The 22,416-nt window shown below is 48.8% G+C and overlaps 1 protein-coding gene across 7 annotated transcripts in view; it reads left to right on the top strand.

The window, feature by feature from the left end:
* Positions 1-19,257, top strand: part of LIN28A (lin-28 homolog A) — a 47,025-nt gene extending 27,768 nt beyond the window's left edge. For all 7 annotated transcript variants that reach the window (XM_044998170.1, XM_044998167.1, XM_044998169.1 and 4 more), the window contains 2 exons: positions 12,001-12,185; positions 14,189-19,257. In XM_044998170.1, coding sequence (XP_044854105.1) covers positions 12,001-12,185; positions 14,189-14,402 — 399 coding nt within the window. In that variant the 3' untranslated portion in view covers positions 14,403-19,257. The remainder of the gene's footprint in view (positions 1-12,000; positions 12,186-14,188) is intronic.
* The last annotated feature ends 3,159 nt before the right edge of the window (positions 19,258-22,416 follow it).

Raw genomic sequence — 22,416 nt, 5'->3', positions numbered from 1 at the left:
TCACACCCTGCTGCAGCGCTGCAAATTTGTAAGTGTACCAAGCCCAAAGCCTTGTGAAGGTGCTCCTTCAGTTTGAGAGGCTTATCTCAAGTTAGCTTCAATTGATTTCATGAGCCACCCTTCACGCTGGCTATGTTGACACTACAGCCAATGTCGACAGAACATTGCTCAGGGGTCTGAATAAACCACACCCACCACCCGAGCGACATAAGTTGCACTAAAACGACGAGTCTGGTGGCACCTTAAAGACTAACAGATTTATTTGGGCATAAGCCTTCGTGGGTAAAAAAACCCTCTTCTTCTTGCAGATGAAGTGAGTTTTTTACCCACGAAAGCTTATGCCCAAATAAATCTGTTAGTCTGTATCCACAAAAACGAGTCCAGTGGCACCTTAAAGACTAACACGGCTACCCCCTACTAAGTTACACTGACAGAAACGCTATCTCAGCAGGAAAGCGTCTTCACCACTGTGCAGCGCTGTACATATAGATGTGGCCCAAGTGTCTAGAACGGGTTTTGCCCGGGTTTAACCAATCTTCAATTGAACTGATGCCGTTTCCTTATGTAGCTAAGTCGTGCAATTGACTTCTTTGCTCGAGGCCCCCACATGGCCGGGCTAATGATGTCTTGATTAGCTGAAAGGTTCTCAGCGCTGTGCTCCCAAGAATGTCTCCTTGTGTCGAGTTGACTCTGTGCCCTTGGGGGATGACTGTACTGTTGTAAGGCTGTGAACAAAGATGACCCTCTAGCATTAAAAGGCACCTCTTGAATGCATGTCAATTGATGATAAATGGTTGGATTAGAGCACCAGACTGGACTTCTGAGTCAAATTGCCATCTCTGCCACTGCCATGCTCTGCAGTCTGGGGCAAGTCACTTAGCTTTCTGCACCTCATTTGTGAAGCGGGAACAAACCTTGCCTCTGAGGGATGCTGTGAGGATTAGTGTTTGTAAGGTGCTCTGAGATCCCCCAGCCAAAGAAGCACAGGCTGCTGTTTGTTTCCACTGCAGCAGGACTCTCTAAAGTAATTTTAAATGTTTTTTGTTTTGTTTTTTTAAATGAAGAAAGCACCTTGGTTTTAATGGAGGGGAAATGACCTCTCCTTAGCAGCCAGTCGGGAATCGACAGTGAGCAGAGAGCTGCTTTTGCAGATTAGACTATGAACTCTTCAGAGAGTTCACAGTCTAATCTACAGGGGCTGTCTTTTTGTCTTGTGTTTGTACAGCACCTAGCACAACGGGGTCCTGGCCCATCGCTGGGTGCTAATGCAGTATAATAGGAAGTGCTTCTGTGAGTTGAGGGCTCTTGATCACCAGCCAACACATCCAATAGTAAGGGAACACTCGGACTTCCCATGCAGCTGGGGGTTTTTTGGCGGGGGGAGGGGAGACAAGGGGGAGAGTGACTGAGCCCCTTAACCCCTGTGTTAAAATATCAGTTTAAATTCCATGATACGTCTTTGTATAACACCGTGATGCCAATCAGAGGGTTGGGAGGACTCCTACTGAGTTGATTATTAAACCCTTTGCTAGCCACATAGTTGCACTGATTCCCTGTTCATTTCAGGATCCACTTCAAAATTTGCCATCTTGGGCTTTTTAAACCTGAAGTGGCCTTTTCTCCTGATGGCCTCATGGCCCTCTTTGCCTTCCCTTCCCTGTTCATCCTAGCACTGACCACTCCTCCATGCAGTCCCACCGTCCTGGAGGAGATGCTCCTGCTGTGTAGAACAGCCTCCCTGAGTGTCTCTGGCTCCCCTGAAACTCCCGTCTTCGCTTGCCTGTGCCTCTTAGGCTCTCGCTCAGTGTATTGTAACAAGCTGCACAGGCTGCTGAGTCCTCCTGGATGGACTCAGAGCTGATCAATTCCGTGTGTCATAGGCCCTGCACCGCTAATAGTTAATGGAGATTCTCCTTTTAGCTCAAGTGGCAGTGGCCTGTGCTTTTGGAGCACGAGGATTTGATTTCTATCCCTGCTGCATCCATGAAGTTACAAGTAGACACGGCCTAAGGATAGCATCCTGCTGCTATTCTAGGCAGCTATGAATTCGTGCAAACATTTTCTCTCTGTAAAGATGTGCGTTGTACTGTGTGAGTGCAGCATGTTCTTTGAGACTCTAAGCTGCACTCAGGTGGCTATCTCTCCAAACAGGTTCCATCAGAATTCAGCCTTCTGCAGTGGCCAAGTGAGTGACTTTCCCTCCCGTAATCTCTATGCAACTCACTGAGTGAATCAGTGAATATTGTGATAGAGGATTGTCACAGGATAAACAGTCTCCTCCTTGGATGAGAACCTCGGTGTTTTGTGGAGCAGCTGGACAATGTTCTCTTCCACTGATGCTCCTTCTTCTCATCCTTAAGAGTGATTCTACCATGCCTCTGAACGGTTATTTTAAAGCAGTCGTTGGGTAATTCTGGTGGCCCACCTGTTTCTCGCTCTGCCACAGTGGGAACCCTGGGTGTGATCTTCTTCCTACACTGGGAGTTACACAGAGTGGAGTGACTTATCGACATGTAGCAGGGCCTCCCTCCCAGTAGAGTTCATCTCTCCTTGGAAGAATGGTGGTAGTGGTATTTGGAGGTGAGGAAACTTCAGGGACAGGGAACTCCCTGGTGTTGGGGAGGAAAAGCAGGGATGGGTGTTCAGCCAACCAGAAAGTCTTAACATGTCAGCATGTGCAGCACCTGTAGAAATTCTTTCCCAAAAGAGAAGGACTTTAAAATGACTTAGTGTCAGCTGTTGAAATTATTAACTTGTGTAAGGCTGAAACGGTCCTCGGCACTCTATGAAACATGAGTAGGACACGTCCTCTCTCCTGCAGAGCATGAGGTCCTCTTGGCCTGGCCTCTCATGTTGCTCGGGAAAGGGAGCGTGTGCTGTGATTACAAGGAGAATCCGTTTCCTGGCGTGTTAAGGGGGAGAGGGCAGGTCCTGGGTGGACAAGAACTGGAGGCCCAGGGAAGGGATTGGGAGGTGTTTGAGGAGCAAGAGGAGGGAGGATGAGGACAGATGTAAGGGGAGGGGGGAATTATAGAGGTAAGGATAAAGTTCTTGAACTTGATGCTAAGGGGAAAGTGTGTGGGGGTGGGGAGAGCAGGTTATTGGCTATGTGATGGGTGGGATAGTGAGGAAAGGCCAAATGTCGGTGCCCTTGCCCAAGAAGGTTCTCAGATCCCATGGGGGGCGAGTGCAGCAGATGCCTAGGTAGAGCTGTGTCTTAGCAAGGAGTTGGATGGGGGAGACGGTCAGGCAGATCTGGGAATTATCTGCACTGAGGTGATGGCTGAAATTGTGGGAGCAGATGAGGGAGGAGTCTGAGGAGAGAAGCTTAAAGGGCCCTAACAGATACAGGGAGGAGGTGGGCAAAGGCCGCTCTGAGAATGCTGTCAGCCAGGAAGGGAGAGCCAGGAGGAGAGTAGTCAATATTGCTGAAGGCACCAAGGCCTTGGATTGGGCCAGTTGCACCAGATCAGGGTGCTGATACCTGTCCGGGTAGCTGTGTCTTGAACCCTTGAATCCTGGTGGTCATTACAAACAGCACCCCACCCCCTATTTTCTAACCCTTATGGTGGTTTGGGAAAGTGATGCAGGGACGTCTACCTGCGTCTTCAGAGAACCTGGAAGAACAGCTCTGAGCCGGGTTAGCCGCTGCCCCTATTAACTGCATTGCATGTTGACTCTGAAGTGTAACAATGATTCTTTAAATGTCAACGTTCCCTATTTGACTCCGGAATGAAGCGTAGTGTGAAATTGGGGTATTACCCTGTTGCCTGCAGGGAGACCGGGCAATCTGAGCGTGACTTCTCGTTTTGACCTCACGAGTGCAGGGGCGGCTCTAGAAAATAGGCTGCCCCAAGCAGCCGTGCGCAGCGCCGCCCCTTACCCGGTCCCGCGGCGGGTCCCCTCTTCCCGCGGCTCCGGTTGAGCTCCCGCAGGCATGCCTGCGGCAGGTCAACCGGAGCCCGGGACCAGCGGACCTGCCGCAGGCATGCCTGCGGGAGCTCAACCGGAGCCGCGAGAAGAGGGGACCCGCCGCAGTCATGCCTGCGGCAGGTCCGCTCCTCCCGGGCTCCGGTTGACCTGCCGCAGGCATGCCTGCGGGAGCTCAGCCGGAGCCAAATGCCGCCCCCCAGGGAAAGGGCCGCCCCACGCGCCTGCTTGGCGCGCTGGGGTCTAGAGCCGGCCCTGCACGAGTGGGTGGAGTTTGGGAGAGCCCCATTACTTATCTTTTTTTCCAGTATGACCTTCTGAAGACATCAGGCCAATAAAAAGAACAGAGCACATCAGGGGTAGGAGAGGAGATCTTAGCCCCAGGCGTCATGGTGAGAAACTACCCGGTTTGCTGTTGGCAGGATGTACTGCAGCAGTGTTGTTTGGGTTCCTTATTTGCCAAAGGACCCAGGACAGGAGGCTGCTGTGGGGTACGGGGAGGAAGGATGTAGGGTCTGTCAGCTGGGGCTCTGGGGCTCTGCTGGGAAAACCGGGGGAGCAGAGAGTTGTCTGAACAATCCTGGTTCATAGCACAGGCCCAGTGTTCCAGCGCGTGCATCAGCTACGAATGTGAAACCGTTCCTGGCTGGGCTGGGCTGTGTAAGTGGTGGGGTGAGGGGGGCAGACAGAGGCCGGGAGGAGAGAACAGTGAATATGGGGTTATTTGAGAGGAAGTGGAAGGGATCATGGTCTCAAGCTGACGCTTGCACACATGCTCGCACACACGCTCACACTCGCGCGCGCACACACAGAGCGCTGCCTTTAGCCTGCGGATTCTCAGTGTCCACTTCAGCTTCCCTCCCCCCATGGAGACCCTGGAACTCCTGGAATTTGGCCAGCGGGAGCAGTGGACAGGGACAGCTCTTTGTTCTCTGGGTCCAGCCTTGGTGACTAAAAGCAGAGCCCGTCCCCTCCCCCCTTCCAGTATCTCTCTAGGCTCCTACTCCCCCCCACCTTTTTTTTGGGGTGGGGGGGGAGTGGACGAGGCCTGGGAATGTTCCTGCTTTGTGTGTGGTGTGGGGCAGGCTGAGAGGAGGAGGAGGAGGGGCGTTGGGCCCCTTCCTTTCAGATGCAGGAGGTATGCAGCTAATTCAATGGGCTTCACTTTGATTACCTATCTGATAACAGAGGAATTTGAACAATGTGTGTGTTTTGGGAAGGGGGGGAGGGGAGGATGCTCTGAGGACCACCAGCCTCTCAGCAGCTCACTTCAAAAGGCCCAAGCGGGGAGGGGGTGGAGAGGGTGAGTCCGGTGCCCGCCTGCCCTGTTGTTTCTGTCCCCTCCCCAGGGAGAGGGGGTTTCCTTCGCCTTTTGTTGGGGGTTTATCTGTAGCTCTCCTGGAAAATAAACAGGGCTATGTCGTGTTTTGGGTGGCTCTTCCTCCTCGTTCTGCACCCACGCGGTGCTGGTGAAATGCAGCCGTCTCTGGGACGCGGAGGGCAGTGCCCAGCGCAGCACAGTAGAGGAGAGCCATTGTGCCCAAGGACACAGAGGCAAGCCCTCATTACAAGAAGAGTGATGGAGACAGAGCAGCTGGTTTTCTAAAGGTCTAGCTGAAGGATCTGCAATGCAGCAAGTTGTGGGGAGACCTGGGTTCCCAGCTCTGCCAGTCCTTGCTGTGTAGCCATGTGCAAGTTACCTTGCCTCTCTGCCTTGGTTTCCCCACCTGTAAAAAGGGGATAAAACCCAGCTCCAAAGGGTGCTATGACGCCAAAATTGATAATTATGATTGACTTTGATGCCTTCAGGTGGAAGGCATCCAAAGAACAGGGCAACTCTCACAAATAAACAATGCAACTTGCTGTGTCATGAAGTTCCTTCCTGACCCCAGCTGTTGATCAGTTTCTGCCCGGAAGCATGAAGATTCAGAGTCCTGAGGATTTTCGTCTTTGCCAGTGTAAACACAGCTGCTGCTCCTATTCATATAAACATCTAATGATAAAGATCTTGCATTTGCTTTCATCTCAAAGGGTCCTGATAGGCAAAGGTTCCCTTCGCCTATTTCTGAAACGCATCCACTTCTCGAGTGAAACACGGCATCTGTTCAACAGCGGCACACGCATTTTGGGGCAGGAAGTGAAGGGCATCATTTCCTCAATGATGCTTCAAGGGGAATTTAGGAAGGCAGGATGCAATTGCCCTAATTAGAGTCTGGGGGAGAACATCCCAACTCTCACAAAGAAGGAGGTGGAATCTAGAATGATCTTTAACCTTGTGGAGGTGATTCTCTGTGAGAGGCCCACTGCACAGGCGGGGGGCGGGAATGATTGTTGGGACTGGCGGGTTACTCGCTAGGCACCTTCTTGGCCCTAAGAATGCCCTGAAGCGAAGTCTTGCTGATTCATCATCTTGTTTGGGTCTGTGCTCTGAGGAGCTGCTCCCTATTCATCCAAAGGGAAAGGCAGTGCCTTGTGAGGAGGCATTTTAAGAAGGGGGTGGGGGGTTGCCTGGCAGGGGGAAAATGAAACCCTGTCAGGCTTAAATGAGCTGCTTTGAGCCCTGCCATGAAGGCAAGGCCCAATCTTCCCATGGCAGCCTGCACTCCTCTTCCTCGGCATCCTGGAGCTGGCAGCATAGGGAGGGAATGTGAGAGCGGGAGCTCGCGCCAGATCCTGACGCCATGAGGCGAGGGTCACACATCTTCCGAGCCAGGCTCAGTGAGCAGTACACTCAGAAGGAGCTGGGTGCATAAGCATGGGAACGAGGGTTGTGGGGAGTGCTGCAGCACCCCCAGGTTTTACGTGGGGCTCCAGCTGCTGGCCTCACATGTGGGATCCCAGCTGTGGGCTCCGATCCCAGCCACCAGCCCCACGCCCACCCCAGCTGTGGCTCCAGCCTCAGCCCCCTTATCCCTGTCCACATTCCCTCCCCCTCCCCCCAAGCCATGGCCCTGCTTTCAGCCCCAGCTCTACGGGCTGGCTGGGGGTGTGGACAGGGGTAAGGGGGGGTGCAGCTCCCCAATATAAAAAGTGTTCCAAGTTCGTGGGAGGGAATTTTACTTTACTGTGGACCCTGGGTCTGTACAAGTGCAGCTTGGAAGCTTCTTTACGCTGCAGGGAAAGCTGACGCGGGGTTCACTCAGTGCCACCAGGGAGGGACGTTAATTTCCTTTTCCAGCTAAGCATTAAGTGCACAGAGGCTGGCTGGGATCAGCAAACGGTGTGCGCCCCTTCCTGGAGTAACAAGTGACCCGAGTGGCTTGCAGCTCTGGTCCCTGCTGCTTGGATCACCCCTTTAAGATGGTGAGGCCATGAACTGGATCTGGCGAGAAATCTTTGTTCCATTTAAAGGGGACCTCGCCCATTTGTCAAACCCCTTGCCCCAGCACACAGGCTACTGTGAATTCCTGTCCTGGCGAGCCAGCCTGAGGCCACAAGTGGTTCTCTTTTCCCTTCTAAAGCCTGTTTCTGTGGCCATGAGGATGGCTCTGTTCATGTATGGGGCCTTGTTTATTGCCATGAGGGTTTCCCAGAGTCAGCCCCGGAATGGTGCAGTGGCAGGGGGGTCTGGAGAGGAGGCAAGATGGGGAAAAACCCTTGTGGAAGGAGTGGCAGAGCTGGGGTTGGGGAGATTAAAAGCCCAGAGGAAAAGAGTAATTTTTCCTTTGAACTTGGAGGGTCCTTCCTCCAGTTTTGTCCAAACCCCCCTTCCCTTTCCCATTGCCCCCGCCCCCCAAACACCCTCATCCTGGCCTGAATAGCAGTAAAGATCTATCTTAAAAAAATCTCTCTTCTTCCTGATTTTAGTATTTTTTCCCCATATTCAGGTCCTTGCCATCGTGTGCAGACAGAGTGGGGGGATGGCTGGGAGGGCGCGGTGTTTGCCTGTGAGGAGAGGAAAAGATGTGAATTCTCTCCCCTTAGGGTGTGTTTAAGTCTAAATGTGGGGCATTTTCCTACAATCTGCAAAGAATGGGCTGTGGGAGATCACATGACCTGGGTTACTGAGTAACACATGAATGGTGGGAATGCTCCATTCATTTAAATCCTGATTGCAAAGAGCAGCGTGAGGACCAGATGGGCAGGGAGCTGAGAGCAAGGCTGCTGGAGGGAGAGGGGAACTGCCTGAGCGGGGCCTGGGGATTGCCAGCCACGGGGCTGTTGCAGGATAGGTGGAGTTGCTAAAATGCTGGGAAGGTTATTTTAACCCCCCCCACACACACACACACTTCCCCCAAACAAATTGCAAATTAACTCTTCACTCACCCCTCCCCCTCCCCAAAAGCAGACATTTCCACATGAGCCGGTAAATATCTCCTGGGCCCATACAGACTGGTATCAATAGCCTTGCGTCATCTGGTGGCCCCTCTGGCATGGACCAGCTGGGAGTGGTGGCGTATGGCTGAGGGTGTCAGTCTTGTCCAAGGGGCGCAGATATTATAGTAGTCAAAGCAGTACAAATGCTTGAATTCCTACCACTAGAACTCATGATCTTGCTTTCCTAGAATGGATGAAACCTAGTAGGATGAATTATTTTCATACCATTAATGTTTTTCTTCACCATTACGCAAACAGTTGAAATTAAGTCTCTTATCAGATTCTTGAATTTGGTTTCACTGAGCTGACAATGAAACCAGTCTTGTCTGACTGATAGCAGAGATTATCAACTAACATAGACCATCCTCACCCGAACAGTTGTATATTTATTGTGGGCTACTTGTTTCACTGACTACAGAACTGTGGTGAAAATGACATGTATAATTTGGGTTCAGCTGTGCTCCTGGCCAGCAATCTCACTCCAGTGGAGCATCTTTCTGTAAAACACTTGGATGAAAAGGATCACAGAACTGGGAGACGCTGAATTCATAAATAAAATTCCTTTTGCATCATCCCTGTCATGTCATACTGGAAAACTGTGGCTGCGTGTCGCCACACACGGCCTCAGGGAAAGTTTCCTTTTATTGATCCGTTCCACTGAGAAACTGCTCGTGGAAACATAGCAAGTGCACCCCTTCGAAACCTGCAATCGGGCAGTTCAGCGCGGGACTCTGTTTTACAATGGAGGGTCTGATCCTGCAAGCTGCTGGAAACCCATGATTCTAGCTGACATCTGGGGCCCTGGGAAGCTTGCAGCATTGCAACCTTAATTCCCCAAATGGAGAGCAGCAGGTGAAATCAAGCAAGGGTCTGGGGGAAGGGGTCTATAATCACTTTCATGGCACGATTGACTAGTATTGGCAACAAATCTATCTGAATTCCGCTCTCGTCTTGGCTTTGGTGTGGATCTCCTCTGTGGCTCTGTGTGTATCTGCATTCATCAAAGGCTCCAGGTTATTAAACAGAGAGCTGTGGAAACTAAAACCCAAGAACGGGTGTAGGCTGGGCAGTGCCAGTCTCCCGTCACGACGTCTGTGTCTCAGTTCGGATCCTAAAGGGACCTTCTCTGGGGGTAAAAGCTGTTCGGTCTACGTGACCTATTGACTCCTCCCTGCTCTGTTGAGACTGCCAGCAGGGGGAGCCATCCAATACACTGTGTTCTTAAGTATCGGAGGGGTAGCCTGTTAGTCTGGATCTGTAAAAAGCGATACAGTCCTGTGGCACCTTATAGACTAACAGACATATTGGAGCATAAACTTTCATGGGTGAATACTCACCATCTGATGAACTGTGTGTTCTTAGTTGTCTGTGACAGTGGTTCTTAATAGAGCTGTCGATTAATTGCCATTAACTCAGGCGATTATCTCAAAAAATTAATTGTGATTAATTGCCCTGTTAAACAATAGAATAACAATTGAAGTTTATTAAATATTTCTGGATGTTTTTCTACATTTTCAAATATATCAATTTCAGTTGCAACACCAAATACAAAGTGTACAGTGATCACTTTATTTTTATTACAAATATTTGCACTGTAAAAATGATAAACAAGAGTATTTTTCACTTCGCCTCATACAAGTACTGTAGTGCAATCTTTCATAAGTGCTACTTACAAATGTTTGTTTGTTTGGTTACATAACTGCATTCAAAAACAAAACAATGTAAAACTTTAGATCCTACAAGTCCACTCAGTCCTACTTCTTGTTCAGCCACTCGCTAAGAGAAACAAGTTTGTTTACATTTACGGGAGATACCACTGCCTGCTTCTTATTTACAATGTCACCTGAAAGTGAGAATAGGCATTCGCATGGCACTGTTGTAGCTGATGTCACAAGATATTTACATGCCAGATGCACTAAAGAGTCGTATGCCTCTTCATGCTTTGGCCATTGTTCCTGAGGACATGCTTCCATGTTGATAATACTTGTTTAAAAAAAAATGCATTAGTTAATTAAATTTGTGACTGAACTCTTTGGGGGAGAATTGTATGTCCCCTGCTCTGTTTTACCTGCATTCTGCCATATATTTCATGTTATAGCAGTCTCAGATGATGACCCATCACATGTTGTTCATTTTAAAAATACTTTCACTGCAAATCTGACAAAATGCAAAGAAGATACCCATGTGAAATTTCTAAAGATAGCTACAGCACTCAACCCAAGATTTAAGACTCTAAAGTGCCCTCCAAAACGTGAGAGGGACGAGGTGTGGAGCATGTTTTCAGAAGTCTTTAAAAGAGCAACACTCTGATGCAGAAACTACAGAACCCAAGCCACCAAAAAATAAAATCAACCTTCTGCTGGTGGCATCTGACTCTGATGATGAAAATGAACATGTGTCGATCCACACTGGTTTGGATCGTTATCGAGCAGAACCAGTCATCAGCATGGATGCATGTCCTCTGTGATGGTGGTTGAAGCATCAAGGGACATATGCATGGGTGGCGGGTGAAGCCCCACTCTGGGGAGGTTAATCCCCAGCTGTGCCCCTTCTGCCCACGCCTTCCCAAACCCTGCAACCAGAGGTCCGGTGGCCGCAGGCCTATTATACCCGCTGCCCATGCACATATGAACCTTTAGCGTATCTGGCATGTAAATATCTTGCAATGCTGGCTACAACAGTGCCATGCAAATGCCTGTTCTCACTTTTGGGTGAGGTGAACAAGAAGCAGGCAGCGTTATCTCCTGCAAATGTAAAATGTTTGTCTCAGCGATTGGCTAAACAAGAAGTAGGACTAATTGGACTTGTAGGCCCTAAAGTTTTACATTGTTTTGTTTTTTGAATGCAGGGGGTTTTTTTGTATATAATTCTACATTTCCAAAGTCAACTTTCACGATAGAGATTGCACTACAGTACTTGTATGAGGTGAATTGAAAAATACGATTTCTTTTGTTTTTTACAGAGCAAATATTTGTAATAAAAAATAAATATAAAGCCAGCACTGTACACTTAGCATTCTGTGTTGTAATTGAAATGAATATATTTGAAATGTAGAAAACATCCAAAAATCTTTAAATAAATGGTAGTCTATTATTGTTTAACGGTGCGATTAATCGCGATTAATTTTTTTAATCGCTTGACAGCCCTGGTTCTGAACCAGGGGGTACATCAGCTCATCTAGATCTTTGCCTAGTTTTACAACAGGCTACATAAAAAGCACTAGCGATGTCAGTACAAGCTAAACTTTCATACAGACAATGACTTCTTTATAGTGCTCTATGTACTATACACTGAAATGTAAGTACAATATTAATATTCTAATCGATTTATTTTATGATTATATGGTAAAAATGAGAAAGTCGGTGATTTTTTTTCAGTAATAATGTGCTGTGACAGGTTTGTATTTTTAGGTCTGACTTTGTAAGCAAGTCATTTTTTAATTGAGATGAAACTTGGGGGTACACCAGACAAATCAGACTCTGAAAGGGGTACACTAGTCTGGAAAGGTTGAGAGCCACTGGCCTATGAAGCAACCCTTTCGGGTCAGCGTATCTTCCAGAAGTGTCTCTGGGGAAGTAAGCACTCGGGCATCCTTGTGTCTGTCCATCCTTTGTCAAGCTCCACGGTGGAAAGAGAACGCCCTTGTTCCAATGGGACTGCAACCTGGGGAATGTGGTTCTTTTCTCGCCGTGCCACAGGAAACCGGGTCTTCTCCCAATGTCTAACCCTTTTTCCCCTTCTCTGGCCTCCTAGAGCAAGCTCCACATGGAGGGATTCCGCAGCCTGAAAGAAGGCGAGGCCGTCGAGTTCACCTTCAAGAAGTCATCCAAAGGCTTGGAGTCCATCCGAGTGACTGGCCCCGGGGGCGTGTTCTGCATTGGGAGCGAGAGGAGGCCAAAGGGGAAGAACCTCCAGAAACGCAGATCGAAAGGGGACAGGTAAGGGCAGCAGGGCAAGGGATGCACAGTGATCAGACAGCAGCACCTGATCTCCAAGGGCTTTGTGATCAGCCTAGCACCTGACCCGAGCCATATGGAGGAGAGCTTCATGGCAGAGGTCAGGGTGGTAGGAGACACATAGTCCAGACTGGTTTGTGGACTATGTTCTGATGTGGTAACACCCTCCCCACCCATCTGCCGTCCACCCACCCCTCTGTTTGTATCATTCCTTCCTCTGAAACACTTGTTCTGTGTTTGGTCACTTGGCACCTCTTCATTTCCAAACATGCACCAGAATCTTCTGCCTCCTTTGGGGCCCGGGCTAAGATTCTGGAGTTTATCCAAGACCCAAAGGCATCCACTTCTGCAAGGAAATTTCCCTGTCGGAGAAGGGCAGGTCGTTGCCACTCTGCTTCTGAGGAGGTCACCAAGGTAACCCCGGTTCTATACTGGTGGCAACCAGCAGAGACCACCGGTGTAGCTTCTACACAAGGCCCCAATGGACAGACACCTCATATGTGTGTCGTCTGTGACTCTGCGGGGAGCTCTGCAGGACAGACACAGAACTGTTAGTGGAGCTGGGGGTTACTGATATTAAAGGGGCTGATTAAAAAAAGGAGCTGGGCTGGGGAGACCCCATCTGGCTGCTGGGCCTTTGGGACACAGCTGGGAAGGCATGAGGCTGAATATCACAGCGCCACTGGGAACAGGAGGGTTCCTGCCACAGGGCTCCTGGGGGTAGGAGGGGCAGCGGCCTTCCCCTGAAAGACGCTTCCTTCAGCTTTTAATGAGTGTCAGATGCAGATTTCTGGGGAGAGGGCAGAAAACCAGAAGTGAAAGGCCAGAGGTCAAAAACACCCAGGGCTGAATGGCATGGACCAATGCTCCCTTTCTGTTTGCGTGTGTTCAGGATGGAGCTGTAGCCACACAGCAAATTGGGGGAGGGAAGGGGTAATTTTCTCTCCTAAAAGCCCAGCGTTGTGAGATCCGTGACGGCTCAGGAAATGGCAAAGTCTCCCACAGCAGCTTTGCAGCCCAGAGGCGAGGTTCCCCTCCCACCCTGAGTTTGCAAGGGGGTTCCTCAGGGATTTCCCTTACAGCCTAGGCTGGCATCAGCAGGGCTGCTTGGAAGTGCTGCCCCATGGTGGTATTTTGAAGTTATTTCACAGGCTGTGACAAGCACAGCCCGTTTGCAGCCATCCATTTCTGATGAGTGGCTTCTGCAAGGGGATTTAAATCCATTTGGGGCCTTTTTTTGTTTTTGTTTTGTTTTGATTTTTTTTTTCTTGGCTTTGGTAATTTGATCATAGAGATGCAGGACTTAAAATAAAAATGTGGACAAAAGCCAGAAAAATACACTGAAAGTAGGCTTGGCAGAATTTGATTAGTATCTTTTTAAGATTTCAGTGGACCCTATCGGAAGGAGGGGTGTGGGTGTGGGTGTGGGGGGCTCTGGGTTCTGGGGGAGTGGGATTGATAGGGTGGGGGTCTAGGTGCAGCTGCTTGGGGGGGGTCCAGCGGCACATAACACTGTGCCCCCATGCCCCACCTCTTCTGGGGGGGGCAATCCCCCAAACTGCACCCCTGGTTTCCCCCTCCCTCCCCCCCCGTGACTTAGCCATTTTCTGCAGGCAGGCAATCACTTGGAGAAAACACACACACACTCTGTCTCTGTCTCTGTCTCTCCTGGATGGAATCAGGACTAGTCAGCTGTCTCCCACAGACTCTATAGAGATATTCCTCCACTTTTGGAGCAGGAGGATGTGAGTTCGGTCCCAGTCTGATGACCACAACATCTCCATACATTGATTACTGCAGTCAGGGCTGGGAAACCACCTGGTTCTCCCCACCTGCGGGGGTCCCATGGGCTGCAGCTCATGCTCAGGGCGTAACAAGGTGAGGCAACTGGGAAAGCTTTAAGCAGCACTGGCAGTTGGAATGACCATGCCCTGACACACTGATTTCTCTCCCCGGATCTCCGTCTCTCCCCTTCCTCTTCCTAGATGCTACAACTGTGGTGGGCTGGACCATCATGCCAAAGAATGCAAGCTGCCGCCGCAGCCAAAGAAATGCCACTTCTGCCAGAGCATCACCCACATGGTTGCCAACTGCCCCATCAAAGCACAGCAATCGCCCAGCTCTCAGGGAAAGCCCGCCTACTTCCGGGAGGAAGAAGAAATGCACAGCTCGTCCCTTCTTCCTGAAACCAGAGAATGATGGTGGGGGATTGGGGGGCGGGGGGAGATTTCCATCAGGATCAAAAGGCTTCAGCAAGGGATCGGTCAGCAAAGGGGGAGCAGCGAGCAGGCTCTGCCGTCATGATGTAGGGGGGTTGGTGTAAAGAAGGGATGGGAGGGAGGGTGGCAGCTCAAACTGTAGGATACAACCTGCCAGGCTATGGCGCTGGTATCTGGACAGAGGGACTGGGATGGTTGTATGTTGGTTACAAACTCCCAGCACAGATCTCATCCCCGCCACACACACTTTGAGTGGGAAGAACCCGGTTACCCCTCTGTCCAGATGCCCAGCTCCAAAAGTGGGAGAAGGAGCAGCCCCGTAACCCTGTACCTAACCACTTCCTCCAACCGAAAGCCACGTGCCGCTCTAGTTTCTTTCCCTGTGTTCGGTGATTTTTACGTTTTTAAACAAACTTTCCCAGTAGTGTTTGTGAACCCCTGGGGTCATTTTGGGTGGAGCAGGACCGGTGCCTCCATCCTAGCAGGAGAACAGAGGCCGGTTCTCAATGGCAAGCTAGAAACTAGTGAGCAATCTGTTCTTGCTAGACACGGGCGAGCCAAATGGATCTCGCCCAGGATTGCTGCTTGCCCAGGAATATCCACTGTCCGGGTTTTTGAGACCCGTAGGGGAATGGTGGAACAGCACGCCCCCTGCAGGGGAATGGTGGAACAGCATACCTCTCTTGAACGACGTGTTAGCTGGCCCTGAAATAATTGGGAAGAGCCTCTTCATTTATTTAAGGTTTTCCAGGCTGGACTGAGGGGTTTGTAGCCTTGCTGGGACCTGCTCCCCTCTGAAGGCCCTTCATTTCAGAGCCACCCAGACTTCATCTATATCCCTCTCCTCTCCCAGTTTGTGGGGGAGGGGAAGGAGTTGATGGTAGAAGTTAGCATGAAAAGGCCTTTTTCTAGAGGCCAATCCTGGGCCTTCTAAAATGATGTCAGTGAGCTCGGACCTCGGCTCCTAGCATTTAACTAGACTCGGGGGTTTCTTGAGCCATTGTAATGTAATGCTGATTTTTTTTTTTTTAAATGTCTGGCTATATTAGCAAGAGACAGATCAAAGCAACTCGTGGCCTAGTTGGGAGGAAACCACGGCGACAGCAAAACTGTAACAAACGGGGCAGATGCAAAATTTGGGGGAGGTGGTCTTCCAGCCCTGCCAGAATCTGCTGTCCTGGTCTGCCACTCGCTGTCTGTCAGCGTGCAGGCTGGCACGCGAGCGGCGGCATTGCCTCGGTGGCAGGAGGCACGGAAGCACGTGTCTTGGAATCGATCATGGTGGGTCCTCATTGCCCTGGGGCTGCAATGCAGGGTCTGACAGAGGAAGGAGCCATATTTCTCTCCCCCCCCCCCCACTGTTTTTAAAGCCGTTACAGGGGAAAGCACCTACAGTGGAATATATTTAATGTTGCCCTTTGCCTATAGGGGCCGATCTAGAGCACAGTGAAAAAATGTGAGTCTTCCCATTGACTTCAATAGACTTTGAATCAGACCTATATTGTATACAATTTGCTTCTGTTCCTCCCTTTATTAGGGCCCAATCCTCCAGTCCATATGCATCTGTAATGTCCTTTTTAGAGCATAAGGGCTGCAGGCTCGGTCCTTTCCTTTCCTGTAGGAACAGGGTGACCTTCTGTCAGTTAAAAGCTGCTGCCTTCTCTCCCCACTTTGCCTTCCCCCACCCCTCTATTCTGCCTTTATTTATTTGTTCCCGTGGACAGCTGCCCTTTCAATGCAAGGCCCCCCCACCCCATCCGTGCTGAAGCCGACGTGATGTGAAACCTGCACTAGGACGTGCGCGTATGACGTATCTTTGGGTTTGTTTGTCGTCTGTTTTTTTTTTTTAAATATAAATATTGTTTTTTTGTATTTTTGTATATTTTAATCTTAAAGAGAGAGAGAGAGGGGACAGAACTACTGCAACTTATTCTCAGGTATTTGAGCAATCTCAGGGATGAACAGCCTCTGCAGCTCCAGTGCTGGACGGAGTGGAATTTTGTTTTTTTGTTTTTTAACAGCACAAAGATAGAACAAAGTTTGTATTTTAAACTGTAGGTCTACCTCACTGGATGTTCGTCAGGTGGACTGATTATTTTTAAAACTGTATTTTTAATAGATTCTCTTCTCCCTCTCACTGTATTTACATGGAATTTGGGACTTTGTGTCCGCGGGTGGTTAAAGAGAAGTCAGTCAATGTTGCAGAGGAGGGTACAGCCGCCTGTATCTGTATTTTGGTACCGAACTCCAAATTCCCTCCCAGCCTGGCCATGTTCCCATCTCCTCTCCCCACTCCTGTCCATTCTCAATTCCGCTCACTGGCTGGAAACATTCCTGTCTCCCTAGTTTTTGCCCCAATTCAATTTTTGATGACTACCATCACTCATTGTTCTGCTGGTGACTTGCTCCTGTATAGATCCCCAGTGACCTAGCTCAGTGCCCGACTTCACATCAGAAATGGGGCGCAATGACTGATTGGATGTCACTCCAGCCCTGGGAGTGGGGGGTTAATCTGGATTGGAGGCATAAGGAAGCCTGCTGCCCTTGCACCTGGTTATTCCTCTCTCTGAGAGAGCAAGAGCCTTTCAGTGCATATATTAAGGTCTTAAACGAGCTATAACATAAATACCTTCTTTAAAAACTCCTTTTTCTCTGCATGGCTGTGAAATGTTGGCTGTGAGGTTCTCGCCTTCTTACCCCCACCTGGACTGTTTGCATTTCTAGGAAACATGCAGTGTACTCAGAATAAATGTTACAATAGTAACTCTCCACAAGAGGAAGCCCTTCTGGTCCAACCATCTCTACCTAGTGCTAATGTGCTTTGACTCCAGCACCTCCTTGAGGGATGTGAAGGGAGCTGGGCACGTAATGTATGCTGCAAGAGTTCCCAAAGCCAGCCCTATCATCCAAATTTGTAGCAGATTCAGGTACGATTGCTCCCCTTTTCTCTTGCCTGGCCCCCCTGCTTCTCCCCTCTCCGCTTTCCTCAAATGCTAGCCAACAATTGCTGGGTGGGACTATGGAGTCCTGTCCTCAAGCCAGGAGCTGTTACACTCAGCCACAGGGCCTGGCCGTACCTCCCCTCCCCGGTACAGGACAATGCTGACACGGTGGTATGTTTCAGAATGTGTGTGCAGTTTCCACTATAAGTTTTAGGTAGTAATAGAATAGATTTAGATCAGGGCAGGAAATGTCGAGAAAGAGAGATCTCTAATTTTCCAAACAGGCACCAGGTGGAGATTAGGGGGAATCAGAGGCACTCCTTAAGAGCTTCCCCTTCCAAGGCTTCTCTCTGCCGCTGGGATATGAATTTGGAGAGCAGGAGCGCTTAAAACAGTTGGAGTGAAATGCTCACCTCTCAGAGCAGATCCAGCTCCCATTTAAGTTGATGGCAAAACTTCCCTTCTATGGGAGATGAAGCATTGTGTCTGTAACACACTGCCCTGCTAAATCGTTGTGAAAAGTGACTAGCCTGGTCAGAAAATGTACTTGCCTGCCTTTAGCAAGTCAGATATTTATTGTGATAATGAACAGTTAGCCTCACGAGGCTCCTTAAGACACACTGTTATAACCCTGGTACACACGAGAGCCGCCCAGATGAGATTCCACAGTCTCCGATGTTGCCTGTAGCTCGGCTTGCTGGGTGGAGGGATGCGCTCATGCTGGCTTACTGCCCTGCTGCAGTAGTGAGTGTGATGAAGTGGTGATGGCCCTTTTGAGGGGGAAAAAAAAAAGGAAGTTTGGTTTTTAAATAGCTATGGGATCTATACAAATCTACCTCAGGATAACTTCTCTGTCTGAACGGGGTAAATGCAATAGAATGCATTGGGTTGTGTGCCTCTAACCCTGGGTTTCAGTACCTCTGTGCCACCCACAGAGGGAACTGTTGACCATCCTTTGGCACCTTAGGTGTGCCAGTGGGTAAATGCTGCCCCTTCTAGTTTTGTATCTGTCTTGAAGAATTGTGTAGAACTTTTCCAAGTAATCCGTTTGGTGATTTGCTAGATGTCTAGTATGTGTAAATATCTATGTAAATCTCTCCACTTTCTTTCAATATTCTCCTTGATTATTGTTTACAAACTTTAAAAAAAAATAGCCAAAGCATCTGATGGGTTTTTGGACCAGGGAGATGGGATCCTCTCTGTATGCTCTGCCTGTGCAGGGAGGTGACTTGGGTCACCAGCCCCACCCTGGGCTCTGGTGAGAAAGTGAATCATAAAGCCCTCAGGTTTTCTGCTGTCAATAGAGCAAATTGCCTCCCAAGAAAACAGTGATTGATTTGTAAGAGGAAGCCACGCTAGAGAAGATGGAATTTTTCAGTATTTAATTGCATCTTGCCATCTTTTTTCTGTGGTTTGCAGTATCCTTTGCCACGTACACTACAGTACTCTATGTACCTCCATCTGCAGACTGAAGATCTTTGCTGTGGCTTTTTCCATTCCTTGATGATCTTGCAGATAAATTGCTGCAAGACACTTACTGTCATCACCTCCTCTGCTCGTGCACGGTTTGCAGGCAGTGGACGCTATGCATTATGGGACAGCAGGTAGACTCTGCCAGGCTCTCTTTGAGCTAGGAACTTAACCCAGGTCTGCCTTGTTCACTAATCATCCTTCTTATGGAAGCTCTAAGTATTAGTCCTATCCAAAAATATAGGAGCATTTGAATGTTAGGAGGATAAAATATCCCTGGAGGGATGATTCTCCCCTGGTGCAAAAACTTGGGAGTAAAGTGGCTACAAGATTGTCTACTGTCAGACGGAAGAATGTAACTCCATGTTTACTGCTAGCAACCAAAGCTTGTTTGTGTCAAACTCTTGAATTTTTATGAAGCGGGAAGGGGTGGGAGGGAGGGAGAAAGAGGGTGAATGTGTACGATTTTTGGGGTTGTCTGAACTGCAGGACTGTGCTTTCTGGAGAGCAGATTTCCTGCTGAAATGTCTGCAGTGGGATCAAAAATTCTCACTGCGCTTTTTTTCTCCTTTTCATTTTTGTACCAATCATGCAAAATGTTTGATTCTTTTCTGCAAAATAAAGAATATGGGTAATGGTGGCTGGTGCTTTTCCTTTCATTACCAGAGGTCTGTCATGTTGAGAAGCATGTTCCCAAAGCTACAGACACTACCTGAATGATAACTGGCTCCAAGAGTCCAGAAGCAGAGGCCTGGGACTCAGGAGTTCTTGGTTCTGTTCCACAGTGACTTAATTACTTGGCCCTCATCACTGTGATATTTGAGCACTAAGACTATGTCTGCAGGAGCTGCGTCTCCCATGAAACCACTCCATGCCAGCGGGAGAGCATCTCCCACCAACATAGTGCTGCTCACACTGGCACTTTTGTCAGCAAAACTTTTGTCGGTCGAGTGTGTTTTGTTTTGTTTTTCCCACGCCCCTGACCAACAAAAGTTTCGCCGACAAAAGTGCTAGTGTAGACAAAGCCTAATTGCTCTTATCCTCCCAATGCCCTCTGAAGGAAGGAAACGTTAGCCCATTTTACAGATAAGAAACAGAAGGGCACAGTAGATTAAGTGACTTTCCCAAAGCAGCCCAGAAAATGTGAGCCAGGAACTGAACCCAGGTCTGCCCTGTCCACTAATCATCCTTCTTGCACAAGCTCTAAGCATCACTCCCATCCACAAATTGACTGATTCCAAATCTGAATACTTCCCAGCACTGAGAGATTTTGGTTTGGTCTTAATCATTTTAATTATTTTCCAATTAACTTTACCACCCACTAAACTTTGTATCTAAATCTTTTAAATAAAAGTATGATATGCAGTTACATTGAGAAAGTACAAAGGCTTTTAATTCTCATTTTAATTCCACTTGCATCAGGATGTGATCCTCCTTTGCTGGTTGCATGTAATGTAGACAGCCATCGGGCACAAAGTAGACTCTTTACTCACAGGTTTGAGTCCTAACAGCATCAACTCAGCCTTTCTCTTTCCATTATGAAGCACAGAGCTTTAAATTATGTCTCTTTCCTATCAGAGTTTTAAAAAATATTCAAGGGCCTATCTGCCATGCCTGGTAGGTTTGGTAAGAATAAGTTCCTGGTCTCAGTGCTGTCTGCTGCCCTCCACCCCAGAGGTGGCTGCATTTTAATGCACTAATCGGAGGCTGTGTCAAGTGTTTTTGGATGAAAGGTGGTATAACAGTGGTCTCATTACCATCCATAGACACACCCCCACCCCCAGTGGTTTGCAGATTAAATGCTTGGAGCAGCTAGGAGGGAAATAGTCCATGAAAAGAGATTTTCCCTTTATAATGTTCTCAGAACACTACCCCTTTTCTTATAGTTGGTAAGGACCCAATCCAGAAGTCAATGGGGCTGCATGTGGGTGCAGCAATCTGCCCACAGATTCCATCAGAGTTTGTCTATTTGTAGCCATAATTTTGATTGCACCATTGGTGCCTTAGTTGGGTAGGGACCGTTTTCAACCTGGTCTGCTGCAAACTAAGCAAGATTCTTAATTTCAATACACAGGGCCCCTTTTAACTGTTTGCTATCTTAGACTATTCTCAATTGCTATTTAATGTGGGGAACCTAATCTGTTTGCAAATTTTCCCCTTTTATAAATACATATTTTTTGCCCTGGCCCCCAGCCTTAATGGTACACAGTCTAATCACGTAGGAGGTCATCTTCCACTGTAAACGTCCCAAGGTTCTGTACTGTGCAAAAAGATTGAGAGGGCTTGGTGGCAGCAGCTATTAAAAAGCAAAGGCTCATACTGTTTTCAGAAGGTGAGCAAGTGTGCCTGCAAATATAAACCTCCCAGGGAAGAGCAAACAGAAACTAGTAACCTTGCTACTTGCAAACCAGAAGAGGATACCCCTGTGTACGGAGGGAAACTCAGGTCCAACTCCATCAACCAGTAGCATGCATAGGTAGAGGACTTCAGTTTGTTGCCCCATGGAGCACAGCAGGGAGTTCCTCTGGTGAGCCAAGCAGCGCTCCTTTTGAGCCCCTCTGTGTAAGGAAAGCTCCTGTCAGGACCTGCTGTGCAGAGGAGGTGCTCTTCCCTGTTCCACTGGAAGCAGCAGTCTCCCACACACAACACCTCGCTTCCCAGTCCGTACCTTCTTCTAGCAGCAAACATCTTAGGCTTGTACCCACCATTGCTTGCTCCCCCCACACAAAACCATCTCATAAAGCCCCAACGGGTTGTACCCTTTCTGTTACCCCCTCCCTTCTCTCCCAGCCTGTCCAAAATATTGCTACTAAACCCTTCTCTTGTCGCTAGCCCCCACCCCTTTGTGAGCTTCCTCTCACTATTATCAGATTTAAGCTCTTAAGCCCTATCTTCCTGGCCCTGTAAGTGTTTTATAAGTGATGATCTTGCTTTATAAGTGAGCTCTACTAATAAACTCTAATGGCTGTTAACACATAATTGGACTATGTTCTTCAACCATTTTTGCTGCTCAATGGCACGTGGAGCAGCAAAGCCTGCTAGGCATCCTAACCTAGCTAGTTGTTACCTGTTTCACCCTTAGCTGGAGGCAAACAGAGACAGGAGTGAGGAGCAGTGAGGAGCTGACAAAAGGACAGTGTGTGTGAAAATGGCATTCTCTCTATTTGTGTGGCTGTAGGGTAACCAGACAGCAAGTGTGAAAAACTGAGACGGGGAGTAATAGGAGCCTATATAAGAAAAAGCCCCAAATATCAGGACTGTCCCTATAAAATCGGGACATCTGGTCACCCTATGTGGCAGTGGCCAAAAAAAATCAGAGTAACAATCAGGCCCCATTTTAAAATGTCACCTGACTGGTGTGTGAATTGCAACAGCTGACACTTGGTGCTGAGCCTGGCGATGTGGGCATAGGCCTAGTCTGATTTCTGTATTTGGGGGCGGAAGCTCTAGTCAGGCCAATGGGGCTGCGTGGGGGGACTGGCAAATTCTGCACCTGGCTGAAGCTTGCAGTTTTGGGGGGTAATGTGCCCCCCCCCCGTCTCCCTAAACTACACCCATGGAGATGGGGCAGGAACTGACAGG

This window comes from Mauremys mutica, chromosome 23, assembly GCF_020497125.1.
Source record: "Mauremys mutica isolate MM-2020 ecotype Southern chromosome 23, ASM2049712v1, whole genome shotgun sequence".
NCBI lineage: Eukaryota > Metazoa > Chordata > Testudines > Geoemydidae > Mauremys > Mauremys mutica.
The sequence above is the reverse complement of the archived record's forward strand: the minus strand, read 5'-3'. Positions and strand labels throughout refer to the sequence as shown.